At 39.4% G+C, this 26,903-nt stretch overlaps 2 protein-coding genes across 3 annotated transcripts; both read right to left on the bottom strand.

The window, feature by feature from the left end:
* Window positions 1-712: 712 nt before the first annotated feature.
* On the bottom strand, window positions 713-18,825 carry LOC147859040 (vesicle transport v-SNARE 11-like). Of its 2 annotated transcripts, none has more exons than XM_087325232.1 (5): window positions 18,683-18,825; window positions 17,165-17,223; window positions 16,889-17,077; window positions 16,625-16,795; window positions 713-1,079 (listed from the first exon to the last, which is right to left on the bottom strand). In XM_087325232.1, the coding sequence occupies exons 1-5, from the start codon at window positions 18,774-18,776 to the stop codon at window positions 927-929; spliced, it is 666 nt and encodes a 221-aa protein (XP_087181358.1). In that variant the 5' UTR covers window positions 18,777-18,825; the 3' UTR covers window positions 713-926. The 2 variants fall into 2 exon arrangements, with proteins under 2 accessions (XP_087181358.1, XP_087181357.1); XM_087325231.1 differs by having other exon boundaries at window positions 17,165-17,260; window positions 18,683-18,823.
* Window positions 18,826-22,711: 3,886 nt separating this feature from the next.
* On the bottom strand, window positions 22,712-25,303 carry LOC147859039 (BTB/POZ domain-containing protein At5g03250-like). The gene is made up of 3 exons (XM_087326386.1): window positions 25,155-25,303; window positions 24,938-25,007; window positions 22,712-24,807 (listed from the first exon to the last, which is right to left on the bottom strand). Exons 1-3 carry the CDS (start codon window positions 25,286-25,288, stop codon window positions 22,723-22,725), a joined length of 2,289 nt encoding a protein of 762 aa, XP_087182512.1. The 5' UTR covers window positions 25,289-25,303; the 3' UTR covers window positions 22,712-22,722.
* Between the last annotated feature and the right edge of the window lie 1,600 nt (window positions 25,304-26,903).

Here is a 26,903-nt window from a genome sequence, read left to right as displayed (position 1 = left end):
TCATGTAATCTAGCATTTCAACTGGAGTTCACTCAACTCAATCCCAATGTTGGTGGTCCCATATAGTTTATTTTGCATGTTACTCACAATATAGATATGATACTCCTTATGGAAGGCATTGGTTGAAGAGTAAATGATAGGTTTATGTATCCTTAAAGGCAACATTAGTTTAGCCATCTAGCATTATCGTGGTTCAAACAATTCTTTTATTTGTATATGCTAGCTTAGGACAACATACAAACATGAGCTTACATATCTATTGTATTATTCCGTATATTGCATTGCCCTTTGATTCTCTATGATGAACTCTTTGTTATTCCCATTCTATATATTGTTTCGTGTGATGGATGGGTTCTATCAGCATGGTCTAACAATTACTATAAAAGAGAACAATAATCCTTCACGGTTAACATTGATTCTATATACGTCCTATATCTTTCAAACACTTTTGGTTACCACATTAAGAGAGCATTCTTGTATTGGTTACAAGCCTCTTTTCAGAATTTTCTCTAATAGCAAGGCATGCCGAATCGGCACTCTAAACTCATTAAGCTTCAAACTCATTAGGCATTGTGGTGGTAGACATGTGATATGTTGGTTGGTCTGAAGGATAAAATGCTGCAGCTTTTGTAGAGCTCACGGGTGAATAAAAAGTTGTGATTCCCCATGTTTCTTTGATGGTTATATTTAAAACTTAAGTTAAGATTGAATAAAAGGAATTAAAACTATTTTTTCATATTTAATTCCTACATAATATACATACAAGAAATGGGTTGCTAAATAGACTTCAAGAACCCAAAACGTTGGCAGAGCATCCATCAAGGCTAAACAACCATTTCAATAGATACCCAAAGGGCTCCCTTACAAACACCCAAGCCAACAAAGAATGCATCTTACGTTATTCAGATATAAACCAAAATCAGCAATTAGTGATGTAGCTTAACATAAAGCACAATTGCTATGACTAAAAGCAAGAGGGCAATCAGTCCACCCATAATGCATTTGTTACGATCCATCCTGCTCGCCATATGCTTCAAAATCCTCTTGCTTTTACCAAGATTATCATCCACTCCATGCAGCTGTCAGTGGAACAGTGTCATCGTAAGAACTCTCTAACATTCACAATAACCATTGCACTTCTCCCTCTCTTGAATCACAGCTTCTCATAATTCATTGATGTGGACATCTCTATTATAGTTTGTCTCCATCTCTAATCCACACTCCATGTATCTATTTCTTCTTCTATACTACAGAGATTTCATCCCATCTCTCTCTCTCTCTCTCCTTTCTAAACACTCTCGTAACATTTTCTCTCAACTTTCTCGTGGATATGCTGCCCTTCGTGCCCTTTGAAAGACAGCGGCGTGTAGATATATAGTTCCAAGAACCGCGAACTAGTGGTGGTTTGATGCACTTGTAACACCAAAGCTTCCTATGTGTACGAACTTGTGGATCAAATTCGGAGAGACCTTTAGCCCACATGGAATGAACCTAGGACCAGTGACTAATGATATAATGTGGGTAGAGATGGGATATAATGTGGGTAGCCTCAATAATGAGCAGTATCCAACATATTTGGGAGGCAAACGCACTCAAGACTAGCACTTCTTCAATCCAAACAATTGGCTAGATTTGGGGAACAGGGAACCTAGGATCAATGCCGTATTGATACAATGTGGGTAGAGATGGAATTAACTCCAATGGTGACCAGTATCCAACACATTTGGGAGGCAAAGGCACTCAAGAATAGCACTTATGTCATCAAAACAAATGGCTGGATATGGATATAATCATTGTTGGTATGCTGAAATGCAAGAATGGTTCTAATCATATCGCATAAATATAAATACCCACATGATAAGGAGCCTAGTATTGGTGTCCCATGATATTATCCACCTCAATAGAGGCCAATATCCAACAGATCTCAGGCTCCTAAATTGTTGGCATGTTGAAATGCAAGAATGGTTTAAGCACATGGCATAAACAAAAAAAACTCGCATGATAAGGACCCTAGCATAAATATCTCATGGTATAATCTCCCCCAAGAGTGATCGGCATCCAGCACATCCAAGAGCTTCCATTTGGTTGGTATGATGAAATACAAGAATGGTTCCATCACATGACACTCACACAGGACCCTAGCATTGGAATCCCATTATATAATACGAGCAAAGATGGGAGCAATTACATAAGCATTAGTCTTCAGTATCTTGGTAGAAACATGGTCCACTATGAGGCCCTTTGTTGACATGTAAGATGATGGATTTATCCTCATGCCTTTGATGGATACATATCTATCTTTTTACAGATTGACAAAGGAAAATATGCACTCAATTTTATGGAAGAACAGATCTTCTGAAAGAGATGATGATGTGATGGTGTGGTCAAATCCAAAACACCAATGGAGTGGGCTGCTGTGTGAGGAGAGAAAGTAGAAAAACTGCGCAGAAAAATGGGGAGGAAACCCTAGCCTCTAAAAGTCCTTATCTCATTATGAGAGGTTTGGGACCAATTATTATTCATAAGTAACTTTTAGGTCATTTTGGCATGTTCACACAGGGAATTACCAAAAGTTATAAGAATTAATGTAAATGCCTATAACCCCTCAAATTGTAGCCAAAGATATAGCAAACGTATGTCTTGAAAGCTATCAAAGAGAGCTTTCACAAGGAAGGGTCAAAATATACTAAAACAAGAGAGTCCTAGGAGCCTTTATCCCCAACAACCTTCCATTAAAGGACCAAGGAAGCTCCGTTAAGTTAGTAACTCCCACCATCTGTATACATCGCTGATGTTATGCCTTGGATGGACACTTTGTGAGAGTATCTGTAGGCTTCTGTGAAGTATTGACATTGATAAAAAATATTAGGTAATCCTCTAGCACTTCTCTAATGAAATGGTATCTCACATCAATATGCTTTGTGCGAGCATGCAACATTGCATTCTTTGCCAAACATAATGGCACTCTAGCTATCGCATCCGAGAACAAGTGTCTTTTCACGCATCCCAACCTCACTGCACGAGCGGGCTAACCAAATGGCTTCTTTGGAAGCCTCTGTGCTGAAATATATTCAGCCTCGGTAGTAGATAGTGCAACTATCCTCTGAAGTCTAGAGCAACATGAAATAGCAACTGATAGTTTCATTTTGACCCACCTCCTAACAGTTTCATTTTCACTTTCGATGTAGAATCACTTTATCCAAGTAACATTATATCCCCACACTTCTCTTCGGCTAAAACTAATGACTTCTCAGTTGTCTACGCATGCCTATTTCTATCTTATTTAGAAAACTCCCAATCTTCTCCCCAACTCTTCTACTTTACGAGATAAATTGATGACACATTCGGGATCTAGACAAGCACAAAACCCCAACTCCTCAAGTATCTCAACTTCTAGCGCCTTAACACTAATAATTCTATCAAAATTACAATCCAGTTTCATTTTCACTTTTGATGTAGAATCACTTTATCCAAGTAACATTATCTCCCCACACTTCTCTTCGGCTAAAACTAATGACTTCTCAGTTGTCTACGCATGCCTATTTCTATCTTATTTAGAAAAATCCCAATCTTCTCCCCAACTCTTCTACTTTACGAGATAAATTGATGACACATTCGGATCTAGACAAGCACAAAACCCCAACTCCTCAAGTATCTCAACTTCTATCGCCTTAACACTAATAATTCTATCAAAATTACAATCCAGACCTCCCCACTTAGGCTACCCTTTTTAGATATCTGGATCAATTTGGAGAACTCTAAGTTCTCTTTTAACTGCTTCCAGAAACCACTCAACTCCTATCAATGTCTTCCATTTTTTTCAGACCATCCTATGCACATAAAACAACCTTTTATCATTAATGAATTGAGACGTTACATTGTTAGGGAAAGGACACCTTTAGGATACTTCGAAATGAAAAAACATTTTTTCCATAGACTTGTTAGTCGAGGTTACCCACCCTTGTTCATCCTCCATCAATTGAAAAATAACCCGTTTTCACTTAGACAAACCTTACTCCACAAACATAAATCTAAAACTTCCTTAACTTCTACCATCTTTAGACTTATATATACTAAGAGTACTCCCCAATATCCAGAAAATCATACACAACCTACATGCCGACCTTGGTGTAGATCCACAACTTAAAAATATCCCTAAACCTTTTATTTAGTCCAAATCCCTACACTCCTATTTAGTTAAAACTAAATTTAATAGATCCCCAAATCCCCCTTAAGATACTACACCCATCTTAAGTAACTTATGATCATTTACCCCTCTTAATTACATACACCACTATCCATCACCACCACCCTCCCTCCATTACACATATTTAAATCTCTCTCTCTCTCTCTCTCTCTCTCTCTCTCTCTCTCTCTCTCTCATGTGCCAAAAACCAGATTCCCTCGTTTCTTTTCTTTTCATCTTATTTACTTTTATATTTACTGTGTAATATTTATTTTATTTTGATTTGTTCTCAAAGACGAGACAACACTTAAGATGTAATCTCTTATTTGGTCTTATAGGCCATTTTGGCCTCTTAACAGACATTAATATATCTTTCTTTCTTTCTTTCTTTCTACATTATACTATTAGGAGATTTTAATGCACAAACCAAGGATGAACAAACAACTAAGTTTAACACCTACGAGGCTGTTTATGGAGAAGTTACGGCAGAAGAGGTTGGTCTAAAGCGACAAGCTCAAGATATGAGTGCTATAACTGAATACGGAAAACACTTTCTAGCCTTTGGGAAGTGCACATGGATTTGTGGTATATATTGGCTTGTCACAATGGCCTGGATCAGATGCTTTGACATGTTGGAACCCAAAAGGTGGTGCAAGCACAGTTAACTATCTAATGGGATCTCCATCTCTTATACCTGAAATAAAGGTGTTCACTATATCAGGTAGACCTATTGGCTTGGCAGCAGATCATGCATATCTACGCTTTGAGGTAAAGGATGGATGCACAAAGGATGTATATGCTAAGGAGAGTGGGCTGGCTAAGTATCTATTTATTCGCGACACAATTGATGTGTATAGTTGTGGTTTATACAATGGCACGCTAGATTTAGATCCTTTCGCACCCCTTGAAGAACTTACCCAAGGATTGTCCAAATCATTGCATAAAGCAGCCACAAATGCCTTCCCTCACACAACGGCCAATCCCCCCAAACTTGGTAGAGTAATACAAAATAGTTGGTATGATGAGGAATGTCATGATACAAGAAGATGCTTGCAACGTGATGTAACTCGAGGCATTTATACACACAACTAAGCAAGAGCTACCTTTCAACACCTCGTAAGGAAGAAGAAGAGATTGTATTTGGCTAAATTTGAAGATCATTTGTATCGCTTGTTCCTAGGACAAGAGAGTAAAAGAGCATGGAAAATGTTTAATGAGGGGGAACCCAACACACAACTGACCTCACCTCAGGTGTGGCATGAATATGCAAAGGTTCTATATGATATCCCGGGGCAACCTCCTCTTCCATACCCGAATGCCTCACGCCCACATGAATCAACCTTCTTTACACGACAAAATGTAAGAAATGCCATTGATCGGCTACAATTTGGGAAGGCCCAAGATCATGATGGATTGGTGGGTAAGCACTTTATCTATGCCCGCGACACCTTGCACCCATTGCTAGCACACATCTTTAATAGAGCCATGTGTGAAGGTTTCCCTACTAGATGGACTCAGCATACGATTGTGCCAATCCTCAAAAGTGGAGACCCCATGATGCCAAGCAACTATAGGACAATCATGATTGGCCATTACTTGGCTAAAATATATGGGTCGATTCTAGAATCAGAATTCAAGAAATATGGGCGGAGCAGAATGGCTGCTGTTCAGTTGGACAAACAGGCTTTCGAAAGGGGTTCACAACTTTGGATCACATATTCACCCTCTGGACCCTTATTGAGGAGGGCAAAGCCCACAATAAGAGGATTTATTGCTGCTTTGTGGATTTCCAAAAAGCCTTTGACATTGTGCCACGTGTTCGGCTTATGCAGCGGCTAGAAGCCCTTGGTGTTCCTACATATATGCAATAGGGAGTCTATGCACTCTACGAATCCGTGTCAGGAAAAGTGCGGTCTCCCAAGGGCTTGTCAAAGGTGGTGGCTAGCACAATTGGAGTGAAGCAAGGATGCCCACTATCCCCCACTCTGTTCGGTCTCTATATAGATGAGGCATCACATTACATAGAGAGATTCGGTGGTTCCGGAGCACACCTAGCAGGTATAGCTATACAAATATTACTATATGCTGATGACATTGTGCTGATTTCTGACTCTCCGGAGGGACTACAAAGACATCTAAATGCCTTAAAACTATTTTGTACGGACAAAGGTTTGTCAATCAACATGGACAAAACTAAAGTGATGGTGTTTAACACCACTCAAGCATGGGTAACAAGATCAGAACCAGAATTCTTCTTGGGAGAGGAAAAGGTGGAATACACACGCTCCTACACATACCTAGGAGTAACATTTACAGGACCTAGGTTCTCCTTACATGAGGCTGCTTGTGCCCGACTTTTTCGTGGATATGCAGCCCTTGGTGCTCTTGAGAGACAATGTGCACATTTGCAGTTCCAAGAGCCACGGACTAAGCTATGGTTATTTGATACACTTGTCACACTAACTCTTCTCTATGGAGTAGAAACATGGGGACCGAGTCTTAACAAGGCAAATGATTGGAAAGATTTAGAGAGACCTTTAGGGTAGAGATGGGAGCAGCACCTACAATAACGGAGGCATTGTTTAGATCAGTGACGTTTATCCAACGTCTTTGGGAGCTCCCTAAATGAAGGTACCCAAGGTTGGCACTTATGTCATCAAGACAACTGGCTGAAAATGGAGACACTCATTGTTGGTATGCTGAAATGCAGCAATGGTTCGAGTCACATGGCATGAGTATAAATGCACTACCCCCGTTCAAATATAGCTTGGACTATCCCCATCTAAATATGACCAAAGTGGAAAAGAATAGAGTGATCCAAACTGATATTATTAACATGCAAAACAAGATAACATGGATCAGCCCCAGAATACCACTTGGTACGAAGATGGCCCGCTATAAGATGCACTTCTTACCTACATCGGAGGATGGATTCGTCATCAGGCCACCTTACATGGACATACATCTATCCTACGCGTTGCGTAGTGTGATAGGGCACCTGCGAACTTCATCACATCAATTACCGATTGAGGTAGGCAGATATACACGACTACCTCTAGAAGAGAGAATTTGCCAATTGTGTCATCAAGGAGTGGAATCTGAAAAACACTATGTTTGTCATTGTAGTGTCTTTTATGAAATCAGAGGGAGATACCGGTGCCTCTTTAAACAAGGCTTTGGCCCACTACACAAGGTAATGGAATACACAAATCACAACTTTCTTTAGCCTCATCACTCCTAATGCTACAAGTCAATCACGGGATACACAAATGGGCTCCAAACCAAGACAACAAAGGGATTACAATTGATCGGGCAATAGCAATTTGCCGTGCACGTAGGCCCTGGCCCCATTTACCACGACCTCGACACCCTTGCCATCGACAGATTAAAGCTATTATCTCCCGCCATCGTAGGTGCTTCCCTCACTTCGGAGACATTTCCATTCTGGATCGACCTATGCTAGAGATCTTTTGAAGACAAAAGCTACAATATATCTTACTTGAGACTCTCACATGTGCCAAAAACCAGATTCCCTCGTTTCTTTTCTTTTCACCTTATTTACTTTTATATTTATTTTATTTTGATTTATATTCAAAGATGAGACAACACTTAAGTTGTAATCTCTTGTTTGGTCTTAAAGGCCATTTTGGCCTCTTAAAACCTTTAATATATCTATGAAGGTGAAATGGGCTATAGGATTTGGTTACCTCAGTCCAGAAAAATTGTACTCAGTCAGGATGTTGTTTTTAATGAAGAAAAATTGCTGAAAAATGCTTGTTCCTCTGTTGGGAGGTCTAATAGAGTTACATTTGAGCAATTACAGACATCCACAAAATCTGAAAATAAACCTCATGATGCTATACCAAAGGTTAAATATGATAATCGACCGGTTATCCTTGAGCCAAAAGAAGTTGGACAGCAAAGAGATACTCATGAAGGTGTTGGACAACGAGATGAAGGTATTGAGCAACAAAATATAGGTGTTGAACAACATGCTAGACATGGTTTGCAACAGGCAGAAAGTGCTGACTGATTTCACTCCAGATTTAGAAGCAATTCCAGAAAATACTGATCATTGGGTACGTAGGTCTAATCGTTTAAGGAGGCAGGTATACAGATATGACCCCTCTTTGTACTATGTCATGCTGTCAGATGAGGGAAAAAAAAGACTAATCTTGATGCTCTAAAACATCAACTGAAATTGGTCTTCTCTATGAAAGATGTGGGAAATGTAGAGCATATTTTGGCCATGAGAATCAGTAGAAACAGAAAGGACAATTTGTTGTTTTTGTCACAAGAAAAGTACATTGAAAAAGTGCTTAACAGATTTAATATGGTAGAAGCAAAGTCCCTTGGAGTTCCTTTGCCATCATACCTTAAACTTAGGAAGGCTGATTGTCCAATGGATGAGATGGAAGTCAATGCTATGAAGGGAATTCCTTATGCATCAGCATGCGGTTCTTTAATGTATGCTATGGTAGCTACTTGTCCAGATATTGCTTTTGTAGTGGGAGTTGTCAGTCGCTATATGTCTAACCCTGGCAAAGCACATTGGGAGGCTGTCAAGTGTGTTTTCAGGTATCTTAAAGGTACACAAAGAAAATATTTATGCTATGGGAATGGTGTATTAAGTTTGCAGGGATATTGTGATGCAGACATGGCAGGTGACTTGGATACACGTAAGTCTACTAGCGGGTATATATTTACAATTACTGGTGGAGCAGTGTCTTGGTGCTCCAAATTGCAAAAGATTGTAGCACTAAGTACTACTGAGGCTGAATACATTTCAGCTACAGAAGCTTCAAAGGAAGCTATATGGCTCAGCAAACTTTGTGAAGATCTTGGCATGTATGTTAGTACTCCTGTGTTAGGATGTGATAGCCAGAGTACTGTGTATCTGGCTAAGAATGCCATGTTTCATTCACGCGCCAAACACGTTGATGTGCGACATCACTTTATCAAACAAGTTTTGGAGGATGGTCTAGTCACATTGACCAAGATCAAAACACAGGATAATCTTGCAGATATTCTCACTAAAAGTCTTGGCAAAGCTCAACATGAGCATTGCATACAGTTAGTGGGAGTTACTTGAATGTTCACATGGGACCTTTAAGTGGGAGGTCGTTAGGTGTAAAGGCCCGTACTTCGCAAATTAGATAATTATTCGTATATGTGAACACATTGTTCACCTGGACAAGACACCTCTTTTTTGTAATGTGAACACACTTCTTTCTTTGTAGGGCTAACTGATATAATAACCTTTTTTTCTTGTGTACCAATCAAGGCGGTTGAGTACACCAAAAAAACTGTGTGCCTCTACTCTCATCTCTACTACAGTCCTATTTGCTGAACATCATCCCTCAATAGTTGCTCCCTCAAATATCCCTCTTTACCTTTACAATACATGTTAGAGCCCATCCCTTATCTGCCATTTGAACCATTGTTTCCATGCAACTTAGCTGACATGCATTGTGATGTGAGACAGGGAGTTGGGGCACAAGTGATGAGAGTGGTCAGCTATACACACTTTGCCCTAAACAAGTTCAAAGGTCTGAGTATCACACTTTGATACAATGCTCTGAATATGATCGTATTCGACCATGATTTCCACACATCTTCGACCAAGCTCAATGCTTGCATGAATTTCTTTCACAACCACAAAGTGCACTGTCGATTGCAACATTCATTGGTAAAGTTCTTGAACATCGAGAGTCACTACTCTCTCTAACCATCGTGTGCCTATCCGTACGCACTTGAAAATTTGGTCCTAACAAGCCACTTGTGGACTTGCATGTATCCACATCACCCGTCACAAAATCCTTTTAACTCTAATAGACCCTTTCCATAACATAAGCATTTACCTTTGATCCCTTTCAAATACCTTAAGATAGATTTGATTACCTCCCAATGAGCTCTACCAAGATTAGCCATGAACCTACCAATACTCCAACTGCATGAGCAATGTTTGGCCGAGTGGTAACTATAGCATACATAAGTGAACCACAAGATAATGCATATTGAACATTCTTCATTGAACTAGCTGCATCATCATCTTTGGGACAATCATCCTTGGAAAGCTTAACATGTGGCTGCAATGACACTCCAAGAGGCTTAGCATCGGCCAAATTGAATCTGTCCAGCACTTTTTCAATGTACTTTCTTGAGATAAATGCAAAGTATATTGCTGCCTATCCCTTTTTATTCGTATACGAAGAATATGCTCAGCTTTCCCAAGGTCTTTCATTGAGAATGCAGACTTCAGCTGCAGTTTTAGAGCATTCAGAGTTCTCCATACAGCATACTATCTCCATACAGCATGAGAATAATTGGGCTAATTATAAAGCCCAAAGTCACTTATCACTTATTTTTTATTTTTGGGACAAGTTCAGTGTGAACTTGGCCAACCCTAAATCAGTTAATATAAAACATAAGTTTAGCACTTTTGGATCCCACTTCAAAAGGTAAGCTTCTCTAACTGTTGTGCTCTCCATTTCAGCCATCGCTCTACTATTGCACCTAAAGAGCCTATACTTTGGTGACTCCCGTGTGTTCCTCAGCTCTATCGCAACGAACCTTGCTCCGGAGCTTCGAGGAACTTCTTGGACATCTCAACTGTCCATAACAGGCTGTTCTTAAGTGATTTACATGCTAAAACAGGTGTTTTTCAGCAAAATATCAGTGGTTCCAGAAAATTCTCAGGGTTTTTCAGGTTTTTTCACTATCAACGTGCTGAACACATTCATAGGAAGACATATCCTACTAGATTTCAGCCAATTTATCCATCTATGACAAGTTGTATTTTGCTATAATTTTCTGCAAAACAGAGCCTAAAATTTGGGGCTTTTGCTCTTACATTTAAAGGTAAAGAGGGATGTTTGAGGGAGCAGCTATTGATTGATGACATTCAGCAAACAAGACTGTAGTAGAGATGAGAGTAGAGGCACAGATTTTTGGGTGTACCCAACAGCCTTGATTGGTACACAAGAAAAAAAGGATATTATATTAGTTAGCCCTACAAAGAAAGAAGTGTGTTCACATTACAAAAAAGAGGTGTCCTGTCCAGGTGAACAATGTGTTCACATATACGAACAATTATCTAATTTGCGAAGTACGGGCCTTTACACCTAACGACCTCCCACTTAAAGGTCCCATGTGAACATTCAAGTAACTCCCACTAACTGTATGCAATGCTCATGTTGAGCTTTGCCAAGACTTTTAGTGAGAATATCTGCAAGATTATCCTGTGTTTTGATCTTGGTCAATGTGACTAGACCATCCTCCAAAACTTGTCTGATAGAGTGATGTTGCACATCAATGTGTTTGGCGCGTGAATGAACATGGCATTCTTAACCAGATACACAACACTCTGGCTATCACATCCTAACACAGGACTACTAACATACATGCCAAGATCTTCACCAAGTCTGCTGAGCCATATAGCTTCCTTTGAAGCTTCTGTAGCTGAAATATATTCAGCCTCAGTAGTACTTAGTGCTACAATCTTTTGCAATTTGGAGCACCAAGACACTGCTCCACCAGTAATTGTAAATATATACCCGCTAGTAGACTTACGTGTATCCAAGTCACCTGCCATGTCTGCATCACAATATCCCTGCAAACTTAATACACCATTCCCATAGCATAAATATTTTCTTTGTGTACCTTTAAGATACCTGAAAACACACTTGACAGCCTCCCAATGTGCTTTCCCGGGATTAGACATATAGCGACTAACAACTCCCACTGCATAAGCAATATCTGGACGAGTAGCTACCATAGCATACATTAGAGAACCACATGTTGATGCATAAGGAATTCCCTTCATAGCATTGATTTCCATCTCATCCTTTGGACAATCAGCCTTGCTGAGTTTAAGATATGACGGCAAAGGAACTCCAAGGGACTTTGCTTCTGCCATATTAAATCTGTTAAGCACTTTTTCAATGTACTTTTCTTGTGACAAAAACAACAATTTGTCTTTTCTGTTTCTACTGATTTTCATGCCCAAAATATGCTCTGCATTTCCCAAATCTTTCATAGAGAAGACCAATTTCAGTTGATCTTTTAGAGCATCAAGACTAGTGTTTCTTTTCCCAGCTAGCAACATATCATCCACATATAGAACAAGTATGATAGGACTGTCATCGATATCCTTTTTCGTGTATAAACAATGATCTACATAGCTACGATCAAAGCCTTGAGAAAGCATAAAAGTATCACACTTCTTATACCACTGTCGTGGTGCTTGTTTTAGGCCATACAAGCTACGTTTTAGTTTGCATACCAAATGCTCCTTGTTAGAGACTACAAAACCCTCAGGTTGTTTCATGTAGATCTCTTCATCAATATCACCATGCAAAAAAGTGGTCTTTACTGTTGGGAGACAGGTCCCTCCGGATGGGAAGGGAGAAGATCAATGCCGATGAACAAACTCGGCCAAGGCCGATAGGCCTCGGCCGAAACCGTATGAGGAGTACCCGGCTACGGAGAGCCGGATGGTGCAGGCCCGGTATGAACCGGATGAAGAGACATATTCGTAAATATGTTTCTGAGAGCCCATCGAGGCTACATTTGTAAATAGCCGAAAAGTCATATTAGTATAAATATGATTTAGGGCAAACTTTTAGAAACTGTTGTTGTCATTTTCTTGTTGGTGCAAGAAGAGAGAGCGTGTAACAGTGTACAGGTTGAGAGAGAGAGAGAACGAGGTCGTTGCCTCTGTTGTAACCGCCGCCTGTGGCGAAGATCGTGAGCACGAGGTCATTGCCTCCGTGAACTCACTGTTTGTACATTCCAATATAGCGATAGTTTGCAGCCTGTGGGCTGCCGTGGTTTTTCCCTCAGTTTGGGTTTTCCACGTAAACATCCTGTCTACCTTTGTTTTCTCTCCTTTGTGTCGTGCATTTGTTTCCCGTTTTTTGTGTATGAAAAGAATCTCGATTGTGGCCGAGCGTTGGACATAAGGAGCCTTTGAGTTCCCGTCATTTACATCCATTTGGTACAACTCCAAATTAAGCATTGCAGTGATAGCAAATAGCACACGAAGTGTGGTCATCTTCACAACAGGAGAGAAGACCTCTTGGAAGTCAATACCTTCCTTCTGTGCATAACCCTTGGCAACTAATCTTGCCTTGTATTTTGGTTTCCCTTCAACTTCCTTTACCTTATAAACCCACTTATTTGGAAGAGCTTTCCTTCCTTGAGGTAAGGACACAAGATCCCATGTATCATTTGCATATAAAGATTTTATTTCTTCTTTCATTGCAAGCTCCCACTTACTGCTAAGTTCACATGACATTTCAGCTACAGAAGCTTCAAAGGAAGCTATATGGCTCAGCAGACTTTGTGAAGATCTTGGCATGTATGTTAGTACTCCTGTGTTAGGATGTGATAGCCAGAGTGTTGTGTATCTGGCTAAGAATGCCATGTTTCATTCGCGCACCAAACACATTGATGTGCGACATCACTTTATCAGACAAGTTTTGGAGGATGGTCTAGTCACATTGACCAAGATCAAAACACAGGATAATCCTACAGATATTCTCACTAAAAGTCTTAGCAAAGCTCAACATGAGTATTGCATACAGTTAGTGGGAGTTACTTGAATGTTTAAGTGGGAGGTTGTTAGGTGTAAAGGCCCGTAGTTTACAAATTAGGTAATTATTCGTATATGTGAACACATTGTTCACCTGGACAGGACACCTCCTTTTATAATGTGAACACACCACTTTCTTTGTAAGGTTAACTAATATAATAACTTCTTTTTTCTTGTGTACCAATCAAGGCGGTTGGTTACACCAAAGATCTGCGTGTCTCTACTCTCATCTCTACTACAGTCCTGTGTGCTGAACGTCGTCTCTCAATAGCTGATCCGTCAAACATCCCTCTTTACCTTTATTACTTTCACAGGAGGAGCGGTCTCTTGGATCTCAAGACTACAAAAGTGTGTTGCATTGTCTACTACAAAGGCAGAGTATGTTGCTGCCACTGAGGCATGCAAGGAGGCTTTATGGCTTTCATACCTAGTGAGAGATCTTGGCATTACAGAGTTACATATTCTTCATTGTGACAGTCAGAGTGCTATCATGCTAGTTCGGAATCCCATCTTTCATTCAAAGACGATACAGGTGAAGTATCACTTCAACAGAGATGTACTTGACAGCAAGAACATTGAGCTTGTCAAAGTACATACAAATAATAATCCTGCAGATCTTCTCACGAAGGGTCTTTCAACTGAGCGATTTGCTCATTGCCGATAGATGATGGGAGTTGGATAGATGTATGTAGTTCAGCTTTGTACATACTTGGACTTAGCTGACTTTCTTCTTTTTTTCTCACGGCACATTGCCTTTAGGTGGGAGATTGTTGGGAATAAAGGGCCATCGTGCCTTTTATTAGTGCACGAGTGTGAACACACTCGTACCACATTTTTTACTTGTATATACATAATATCTAAAAACCAAAAAAGTGGTACACTCTTTGTACTCAAGACAGTGTGCATCTCTCTCTCTTTCTCTCCCTTTGTCTCTCACTCAGACTCTCTCCCTCTCTGGTTGACCTAAACCCTAATCCTCGTGTTTCCCTTCAATCGATGGCATGCAAGGTGTACCTTATGCTTCAACTTGTGGTTCACTTATGTATGCTATGGTTATTACTAGACCTGATATTGCCTACGCAGTGGGAGTTGTAAGCTGATTCATGGCTAATCCGAGCAAGGCACATTGGAATGCAATAAAGTCCATTGGAGGTACTTAATACGGACTAAAAATAAATGCCTCTATTATGCAAAAGACCCCTCAAAGCTGAAGGATTTCTATGACTCTAACATGGCAAGTGTTGTGGATACACAGAAATCCACAAGTGGCTATGTATTCACACTTGTAGGTGGTGGTGTATCATGGTGCAGTAGGTGGCAAAAGGTTGTTGCTTTGTCCACAACCGAGGCTGAATATATTTCAGCCACTGAGGCTTCCAAGGAAGCAATGATGTAGAGCTAAAGGGTTTCTGTAACTTTGACATGGTAGGTGATGTGGATACACGGAAATTCACAAGTGGTTATGTATTCACACTTGCAGGTGTTGTTGTATCATGGTGCAGTAGGCTGCAAAAGCTTGTTGCTTCGTCCACTACCGAGGCTGAATATATTTCAGCCACAAGGCTTCCAAGGAAGCAGTATGGTTAGCACGTCTTTGCAATGAGTTTGGTTTGCTTGAAAAGGCACCTATGCTTGGTTGTGATAGCCAAAGTGCCATCTGTTTGGCAAATAATGCTAGGTTTCATGCACGCACAAAACATATTGATGTGCGACATCATTTCATTCGAGAAGTGCTTGAGGATGGCCTTATCACATCGATAAAGGTCCACACATCACAAAACCCTGCAGATGTACTCACCAAGTGCTTACCCAAAGCACAACATCATATATGTATATAGATGGTGGGAGTTGCATAGCTTTAAAGCGTCATTTATGCCTTTAAGTGGGAGGTTGTTGGGGTAAAGGCCCTATATGACCCCCTTATACATGTGTATAGGCCTAATTATAAAGGCCAAAAGTCACTTATCACTTATTCTTTATTTTTGGGCCAAGTTCAATGTGAACTTGGCCAACCCTAAATGGGTCACATAAAACATAAGTTAGAACTTTTGGATCTCACTTCAAAGGGTGAGCTCCTCCAACTACTACGCTCTCTATTTCAGCATTGCTCTATTGCTGCCCCTAAAGAACCCATACTTTGGTGACTCCTGCGTGTTCCTCAGCTCTATTGACATCATTTCTGACCCTTTCAAATCTTATGTTAGGTTTTTATTTCTAAATTTTAAAATTCAAATTATTTATTATAGATCGAATTTGGTTAAGGGCAAAGGTCATTTGAAACCTACCTCAGACCTATATGTTTAAGCTTCGTTCTATATCCTCCCTTTTTAAGTCTAGAATGTGAATCTTATATCAGGTTTTTTAGAATTCAAATTATTTTTTAGGGGGCACGTTTCATCATTTCAACATTTATGTAGATTGAATCTTGGTTAAGGTCCAATGCAATTTGAAACCTACTTCAGGCCTGTAATTTTAAGCGTTTTTCTATATCCTCACTTTTTAAGACTAGAATGTGAATCTTATATCAGGTTTTCATACCTAAATTTTAGAATTCAAATTATTTTTTAGGGGGTCACGTTTCATCATTTCAACATTTATGTAGATCAAATATTGGTTAAGGTCCAAGGCAATTTGAAACCTACTTCAGATCTGTAATTTTAAGCTTTGTTCTATATCCTCACGTTTCATTTTAGGTTTTTATATCTAAATTTTAAATTCGAATTATTTTTTTGGTGCGTTTCATCATTTCATGACCCATAAGAAACCATTCAAAATGGTGGACAGTTATGTACACAGTAATATTGAATTTGGTCTCTTGACGACAATAATAAAATCTCCCTCACCGTATCAGTGGCATGTAACAAAGTTTGGCGTTGTTGGTGAAGATCTTGAAGAATGCTGACACCTAGCTCTTCAGTTTGAAGCATCACTCTCTTACTTTCTTTGATCCGATCACCAGATTGGTTCAATCTTTCTGTCGACATCAGCAACCTTTCTCTTTGATCCACAGAATCCTACATGTGATTCAAGGATCCTTCAATTAATCCATTTTCAAACAACACCATCAGAAATCGGTGAAAACAAATAGATATTGAAGATAATCATACTATGCCATGATTTGCAAGGCCTGACTCCATCAAATCCTCTCTTGAATTAATATAGTCAACAGATGAAGCTGCCCTCTTCACATCCTTCTTCAAGTTGTTTAAGTCTGACTTGTATTCTCTAAGCTTTGCTAGAAGAGCTGATTTTTGACTTGGTTTTAAACTTCGTGCCTCCAAGTCCATTTTACAAATCTGCAAGTTTGCCAATACTCTATTTTCAGCTTATTTAATGATAGACCCAATCAAAACATGATGATTATATTAGTTTTCTTAACATACCAAAGATTCAGCTTCCTTCACACCAGCATTTAACTCTGCCAGCTTTTGATTCTTCTTCTCTATAATAAAGTAAACTTGGATTAATGCCCGCATTTTCTCTAGAAGGTGACATAAATAATAAGGAAACTAATTATTTCAAATTGACTTACATTAGTATCAAATTTGACAACTTGAATTTAGGTATTTAACAAAAAAGAAATCAGTCATATGAACTCCAGAATGGGAGTCAGAAAGCTCCTTGGAAGGCAACTGGATTGGGGTGACATAAGAATAAAAAACAAAACAAATATATGCATGGTGCATCTATCTATCTACGCATAAAAAGTGTCAAAAAGGCTAAAAATGGCAAACAAAAAGGTTCGTCCCATTGCAACAATGACGAAATTTATTGCCAATGAGACTAAACAAGAGATTACATCTCAAAATGTTGTCTCTTTTATGAGAACAAGAAGCCAAAAGAGATGTAGCTACATTAGTAGAACTCACTGAGGTATCAGAGAATCTTGTTAGCTAAGCACTTGACATTCTTAACTTATATGGTCTGAAATTTCTGCCTTCATAATATCTCCAACATGAGGCGATCCAAGATAGGGCAGTCTCTGAAGTGAGTGTGGCATCTTTGGTGTAGGATGATAATGGATTTCAGTTTTAACTATCAATGCAAACGATGGCGCGGTTGTGGTTCAGATGGAGTTTATTACAGGTGACTTCAGGTTATTCAAACTAATGAAAAATGGGCCTAATTGACATAATCTTCTTGAATGAAGTGGACTTTTAATTGGTAATGATTCTTCAGATGGTTTACACGCATGAAATTCATAACTATTATATATGGAATGAATAATCTGAAGTTCACAAGCTTGCATTTGGAGCGAAGAAGCAATTACAAAGTACACTGAGAGAGATGGCTAGGTTATATTAACATCCACAAGTGGGGGACAAATGGCCCGCAGAATCAATAGTTGGTACAAAGCACTATCGCCAACCATATAGGTGTGGGAATCCTGAAATGGTTAGCATAAATAGAAAAGTAGGGTAGTTGCTGAATTATATTGTGTGTAGGGGTTTCAATGCGGCTGAGTAAAACATTGGCAGTTTTTCTACCATCCCTTGCTTTTCCTGAACGTGCTCATGTAAACATTCTTTAACATGCCATCTCTGAATTTCTTGGAACCCCAGAAGATGAAAAGACATCGACTTTTATTTTTTAGGGTTTTTCTGTGGTAAATACCCAATAAGTAACAGAAAATGCATGACAAAAGATGCAAGAAACACAACATTACCATGGAAGAAATGAATGAATATTTAGACAATAATTTTTTATTACCAGTCAACGAAGTAGAAAAAGCAAGTTAGACAGGAAAAACAAAAACAGAGCAGAACCTCATCATGTACAGAACGAAAAGATAAAGATTTAGAACCATGAAATTTGCACATCAGAAAGAAGTGTTAAGCATAGGATTGTAATGGTGCACAAAGAGAAGATGAGGATGGTAATGATGAGAGCGAGAGAGTTACCTCCAGAGATGGCTGCAAGAGACGAGCACTTCCGTGACAAATTGGTGGACAGCTCGCAGTACTGTCTCTCATATCCATCAAATGTGACGCTCATTCTGACGAACTCAAATGTAAATGGATATGAGGGGAATGAAGTCAGTCAGGGAAGGGGGGGAGGAGACTCGAAAAGCAGCAGGAAGAAGAGAAGAAGAAGAAGATCAATGATGATGATGATGATGATGATGATGAGTACATACATACATACATACATACATGCATGCATACATGCATGCATGCATGCATACAGCCTCGTATGTATCTATTTGCACACCTAAATCATAAAGAGGGTTGGCGAGGGAATCGCGGCCACGGACGGTGCAGGTCACTCAGCTGAGGGCGTGTGCGTTCTGCACCCTCCGATTGGATAAAAAAAAATGTGTGAATAAAAAAGTTTGTCATTAGTCGCCCAACTCTGACAACTATAGTCACCCCGACAACTCTTGAATCGATGAAATTAAAACTGAAACATTAAAACTTCCCAAATCGATGAATTACACCGGACTTAAAACTTAGAACTTCAAATTTCAAATAACAAATCAACTTAATACTTAATACTTCAAAAAATACACAGACTTAAAACTTAAAGCTTCGAAAAATAAATCAACTTAAACCTTCAAAGATTACACAGCCTTAAAGAGTAAAGCCTCAAATAACAAATCAAGTTAAAACTTAACCATTTATCCAACACGAAATGTTTCTTATATCACAAGATGTCCTGCATAGAATGATGAATATCTACGCAAATGAATTGTTGATCCTACTAACTCATGACACTTATGCTCAACTGCACATAATACATACCATTCTTTACTTAACAAAGTTTCCCATAATATATACCTCTTATGAGGAGAACATGCCCCTCTCACATTCCATGTTACCACTTTCATTCAATCAACAATGTTATGTGTGCACTTGCTCCTTTAGAGCAACTTATGTCATGAAACTAGTCAAATCATGTTTCTATGTTGCATATGGATTTCTCATGCACCACATCCTTAGGGTTGTCTATCGAAATCCTCTGTTTAGGTCCTCCCACTTGACGAAAACCTCGAGAATTCGATTATTTTACAACCCGTCCTAATGAATCAAATTGAAGGTGAATGGGTAATCCCTTATCCCTAAATTGTCGGTTCCAAGGAACTTTTCGAGGACCCTCCCTAGTTCCTGAATTACCTTGCCAAGCAGTCTCATGAGTAATGAGCAAACTATTACGTTGCATTTTCATTGATTTTCCCTTTTGACTTGCACTTAACCTGATGCCAATCTTTGTCAACAACATCACTACTAGCTCTATCCAACGGTTTTTCTCCTTAGGGCCCAAACCTTGAAGTGAGACCTCTTTATAACCTCTTCTAGATGATGTTCCTTCATCCATGACAACCATAATATCTGACACACGAACATCTCTCCCAACTCCTTCCTTACCATAATTCCCTTCATTAGGAACCTCTATAGTTGAAGGACAATGACGATGGCATTCCGCCATAAAGTGATCCCATTCACCACATCCAAAACAATGACTTGCAAATGTCTCCCACTTCAATTTAAAACAAAGTCTTTTCATACCAGGTTTGTTCATACGCACCCATCCTGGCCTCTTACGACTTATATCCCATAATACACAAATTTTGCACTTATTTGTTTTTTTGCATGTGGAGATACTAACACTTTACCCATTTGACTCATCAACTCTAATAAAAGTGGCCATAAAAAAGAATGTTTACAATCCACCTTTACCCAAACAAGGCATTCTTGTTTTAACAAAGCATGATAGTCCACTATGGGGGACCATTGCATTACATGCACCAATAATTTATAAAAAAACATAGGAACTTTAGCCAACAATCCACTTCGATGTTCCGGTGTACGAAATACTACATCATAAAACCCTCATGGTCTTGCATATATATTTTCAACACAATTTGGTGACACGATTGTGTTAAACCCATAGTATGAACCATACGTGCATTCACATTCGTGAATGTTTCAATCATTCGCGTAAGAAAACACCCTCAAAGAATGATAAATACCATATTATTGGATTAACTATTTATTATGAAGTAAATAAGCCTAAAAAATGGAAAAAAACTAAAAAAAACATTAAGAAAATGGGAAAAAAACACAAGAGTGTTTGAATAACATTTGCATTCGTTTTCCAACGTAGGAAAACAAATGTTATGCTAGACGAACACGAATTTTACGTACTATTGTTCAACCATTATTTTATCCAATTAATGTATGGGAGTTTCCCGGTAAAAAAGAATATAACCACACAATCATAGAATACATCAAAAGATTGCAACACTGCCTTAGCATCAACTTCCACATCATGCACATCCTCATCAATGCATTCTTTCAACTTCATTTTCATTTTCTTCCACAATATCATACAACAATGCATTGGCAATTCCCCATAAATTATCCCAATTACAATTATCCTTGTCAACCTCATCTACATGTATTACTTCGGCGTATGTCAATTTTTTGTCATTAATTTCCTCAATACCCTTAAACCTCTTAGAGCTTCCAATGTCGTCCCTTTCACAATTACATTCAACCATCACATTACTCTTTTTTTTATAAATCATTTCCATATCGATGTCCCCCACAATTTGTGAGGAATTCATGTTTATATCCATTATTCTTGATGTGATTTGGATCCGGGATAAAAACAAATTTCCATGAACAAGAGAGACAACCGAAACTCACCCGATTGAAGAGGCCGAAGATGATGAAGACAATATAAGACCCGCAATGTGTGTTGAGTATGTGGATGTCGACAACACAAGCTTCCTTATTTCTATCGCTACTTCTCATATAGAGCACCAAATTTAACTTGCTATATCTTGTTATGAAGCTCTAATCGAGAGTTTTCTAACGCTTATCTTTGTGCCCAATTCCGTTGTCGATAGAGAGCGCATTTTATTTTATTTTTACTTTCTGTCTGTCTGTCTGTCTCTCATTTTATTTTATTTTTACTTTCAATGAATGGGTAAATACGCCAATTTTGTTGTAAACCAATTGTCTCAAGGGCCAAATTTGGTCTTAGAAGACGTTGATCTCTCTCTCTCTCTCTCTCTCGCTCTCTCTCTCTTTGTGTGTCTAGAGTCTTGACAATTATTACACTTAGTTTGCAATACAAACAATTCCAATTGATAAATAAAGCATTTGATCAAGATAATTTGAATGAAGGCGCCTTCTTTCATGAAAGGGTATTTACATCACACCTTTCCAAATTTGATCTAGATAAAAATAAACTAGGTAGAATTTTGAGCCTAATGTAAGCTCAAGAACGATTAACATTTCTAATTAAGTAACTTAGGCATAAGAGTGACTCCTTGTTTTGGTTGGGAAGAGAAATTTTGGCTTAAATTTATGATGCTTGAGATTTTGCACGAACATATCATCGAAATAGCAAAGGCTCAACATTTTGTGAGCCACATCTCGAGGGTTTTACGTCATAAAGCAACTTCACAATGAGCATATTAGATGATTGCCGAAAGTAAACAAATTTCCAAGGACAAATCTTGGGGTCATATATCATAATCGACGTTGCTTTCCACTCTAGTCCTCTTCTCGAAGTACACCAAAATACTCGGGGGGTCCATGTTTTGGTTTTGGTATTCATCAAAATGCTTGGCCCCCTCCCTTATGGAGCAATCAATCAAAGAATGGGTTTCAAATCTGAAGCATACTTCACTAGCTAGCAATTGTGAGTGTGAAGTGAAAGAGGAAAGGAAGAGATTAGGTCATTGGCGCCGAGGGAATTGAACCCACCCACGAAGCCGATGCAGATGTGATTGTAGAGTATCAATGTATGTATGTATGTTATGTATGTTATGTATATATGCAGAGTATGTATGTAGGAATAGTGATGATAATGATGATGATGATAGGGTGGGTTTGGTTATTTGTGTTAAAGATGTGTAAGGAAGCAATTGCTGCAAGACATGGAAGGAAAGGAGGTGAGGTGAGGTGAGGTGACGAAATGAATCCTTTAGTTAGATGGGCGAAAGAGTGGAGAGGAAGAGAGGGCGAGCGGCTGAGGCAGAGGCAGAGGCAGAGGATCGACGACGTGGATGCAGAGATAAGGATGTTGTTGATGATGATGATGATGATGATGATGAAGAAGAAGAAGAAGAAGAAGAAGAATGATGAGGATGAGCTATGGCATCAAGATGGGTTGTCGAGAAACGAGCTTTCTCAGTATTTAGTGTCTGAGATGAAGGGATGGGAAGAGGAAGAGGAAGAGGAAGAGGAAGAGGAGGAGAGGAGCCTTGGCTTCTGAATGAGGAATCTGTGTCAGTGATTTCTGACACCGATTTACAACCGATTTTGGAGGAGAAGAGAGTCCAACCTGAAACCTTGCGGCCCAGACGGCGCCGCAAACTCGAACACTCTCTCTCCAATACTGAAACCCTCCTCCTCAATCCTTTAAGATCCACCTTCAAACCCTCGTTTCCTAGTTGATAATGAATCGAAGCTTGAGGAGGAGGCAATATAATTGATTCCATCACATTCCGGCTGTTATTGTTGTTATTATAATGATGATTGTACACATGATATGGCGATCCGTATCTTCGTGGCTCTGTTGATGTGGTCATTTCGAGCACATGTCGGAGTTGTGATTGCTCCACGTGAAGCATGCCTACCATGACTCTCAATGGTAGCTCTTCATTCCGAGCTGCGTGTGAACATGCTGCCATCGACAGCTTCTGGAAGTCGAGGACATCGCAGACCCCTTCTCTCTCACTCTCACTCATGCTTGGGTGAGACTTGAGGAAGATGTCAATGGCCCTATATAACCCGTCGTCGGTTCGTCTTGCATAGGGGGGTAAGGCCTCTACTAAGGTTCGGAATTTGCTTATGCTAAGGTTCGCATCGGACGCAACCTCAGCCAAATACGCATCCATCAAACTTGCAACTTCCATGATTGATGGCCAATCCATATTCCCATTTGAATCCACATCATCATCATCTTTGTTTATGGATAGAAACTTTGTCTCATGGATCGAGCCCACAAAATGCTTGAGTATGCGGTGTGTGCATTCCACATCGTATAGTGTTTCGGAGGTGTGGGAGTAGTTTGGTATGAGGATGTCATCGAGGCTTGCCTTGTGTAGTTGCGCAGCAACCCGCGTCTCTAGGCTCGCTTGGCACCCTGGGCTCGAGGTAAGTATGATTGCGATCTTGAGCAAACTGCATAAGAAGCTTGTGGGTACCACATTTGCCACATCCAATGATGACGATGATGATGGCAAGAGCTTCTCGATCGATTCTAAAAAGTATAATTGCTGAGCATAATTGTTGGTGATGTCCAACCCCCAAGGAAGTAAGGATTGAGGACTGTGTATATCTCCTCCATATGTATTTCTCCTTCGGTTAACTAATCCGGGGATTGACATCTGAGCATAATGCATTACCGCAACTGCGATGCTCTCAGGGCTCAAGCCTTTCTCCTCCAAAGTGCGAATCACACACTTGAAAAGAGGCATCCCAAGGATCGATATGTCCTTGTACCACCAGCTGTCCTTATCTTCGGGCAACAATTTGTTGTTATAGGACTTGTAACCGTAACTTGTGAATGTCTTCTTGGGGTTGATGTTTGGCTTCTCGGAAGCCACTATGGCTTGGTGAGTGATGGATTCTACACATCGTCTCACAATTGAGAGTTCCTCGGCATGAGGGAGTAATGGCTCACAACTCTTGAGGGTCTGCACTGAGGCATCCCAAGTCTTGAGGACAACATGGGTGAGGAATGACTCTGTTGAGACGATGAGGTTGTTTTCCCTGTACGCTTCCGACATGTCAAGATACTCAGCAGCACACCTCAATGCAGCCACATTCCCCGGTGTCATCTCAATCGCAGCTCCATAGCAGAACTTGGCTACATCCTCGAAGGCCCTGGACCCTCCTGGCATGCTGTCTAACTGGAGCATCACCATGCCTGAAGGATTCTTCACACCTTCCTCTGAACCATGGCTGGTGGTGGTGCTGCTAGTGGTGTAATCTTGGTCCAAGGCCGCCTCAACACTCTCTTCTTCCACGAGTTTCAAGAGCTTCCCACAACGAGAAGTTATCCGATCCTACATAATTAACAACAAAAAAAAAACCCAGAGAAATGTGTTATGGCATGTCATGTACCCACATGTATGGTGATGCCATGGCCATGCATGGACGGATGGATGATGGGTTCATACATACATACATACATACCTTGTGAAGATGGAAGAGCATGTCCTCCACATGAATGATGATGTCACTTGGGAGGCCTGAATTACAGAACCTGAAAGCAGATATAAATATATGCAACCAAACATTTATCAATGTACATAACATTTTATATAGCAGAAAGACAGAGAGAGAGAGAGAGAGAGAGAGAGAGAGAGAGAGAGAGGAAAGAGGATATTTGGTTTGGGCGCCTTTGTTTTACCATGATTGGCCTGTCCTGTAGAAAGAAGAAGAAGAAGAAGAGGCAGCTTGATGAGAGATGAAATGACCATGGGCATCCTCACAAGAAGAGGGAGTTGTAGTGACCTGAAATGCCTGCTTAGGCTCCACCACCATCGATATGATATGATATGATATGATATAGCAGCAGCAGAGAATGAAGAAGAAATAAAAAGCAGCAGCAGCAGCTCCTATGCAGTCATGTATGTTGTGTATGATGGATTTGAGAGATTGATGATATGCGAACAGAAGAGCAGCATGTTCCCCTATGTATATGAAACAGACGAATGCAGACGAAGAAGAAGAAGAAGAAGAGGAGTAGGATATATATTGAAAACAAAAACAAAAAAGTGCCAAAAAAACTGATGGGTTTTCTTTCTTTCTTTCTTGCTCTCTTTTAACTGATGCCAATAAACAGGGGATGGGATCTCTTCATCTTCAGCTTCATCATCATCTTCTTCTTCATCTTCTTGCTTTTAACGTTATTTATACATATCTTTCTACTTGATGATCATCATTATCATCATGATGGAATGATGATGATGGAAGGGATTTGCACTCCTGTTATACGTTACTTTTTGTTCTATCATCATCATCATCCTTGTTAAGATTTCATAAATTCAAAAAGTATGCCTCCCTTCCTCTCTCTGATTTCCCCCCTTTTACTTGCGTTCCATACGATTCAAGGAAGTCGATGTGTGTGGGTGTGTATCATTTTATTACCATCTTGATTTCTCTCTTTGATATATTGAGGTCATGTATATATTTAATGAGATGAGTGGAAAAGTTATAATGTGAATTTCTATGTTTATCTTTGTTAGAGTGCAATATGATCAAATAGTTTGATGTAATTGAACAACAAAACATGAAAATGAGAAATTGTCATCAATCATGCTCTCGTATGCATGGATCCTCTAACTTTGGCATTAGTCTTTGTAATCACTATGGAGTTATCAATTCAATATGGCTTGGAAGAACATTGAGAAAAAGGTGTCACGAATTATCATCCCATGTGCATGGACAAACTCATGATTCTCAATTCCACAATAGATCATGATCATGATCACAAAGCATTAGGAATGTAAACTTTTAATTTTGTTACATAATGGATAACATGAATTTACCCATGTTTTGTAATCATGATTTGTCTCACTGGTTGATTTTGCCCTCTAGTATACATTAATATATCAATCTCCCTCTTTTCTCTCTTCTCATAGGATCAAATGTGTACACTGTTATTTTTGGTACATCATTGAAGGTTGTACAGAAATGTATATTTTAAATAATGATGCATGCTTACCTTTGTGCCATTAGGAAGAACTTTGAAAATGAATCCAAAAGTAATCAATCTTGGGTAATTATGAGGGGTGGAGGTTTATAACCAGCACGCTCAAACATACATGTGCAAGTTCTCATTAGATGAGTATCTAAATGATTATAAAATGCTTCAGTTTCAAATTTCAATCAAATGAATACATTATGCAAGTTTCAAAAATCATATTTTTTGCATTTTAGTTTGAAGCTTTGACAACCTAAACACTGGTTGAGCCGAGTGCTCAATATGAAATGTTTCACTTTTGATCCCATAGCTCATAATTGACCTTCAAGGAGAATCATAAGATGTCTCAAAATGTTGATGCTAAGAAAAACAAAGGAGCAAAGTCTTAAAACTAATATGCTAAACTAGGTACCCAAAACAATATGTAGCCTTGGTTTATTTTCTTAAAAAATC

Source organism: Azolla caroliniana, unplaced genomic scaffold (genome assembly GCF_043228905.1).
Source record: "Azolla caroliniana isolate FFs.n. ecotype wild unplaced genomic scaffold, voAzoCaro1.0.p SCAF_10, whole genome shotgun sequence".
Classification (NCBI taxonomy): Eukaryota; Viridiplantae; Streptophyta; class Polypodiopsida; order Salviniales; family Salviniaceae; genus Azolla; species Azolla caroliniana.
This window is presented reverse-complemented; position numbering and strand designations above follow the sequence as displayed.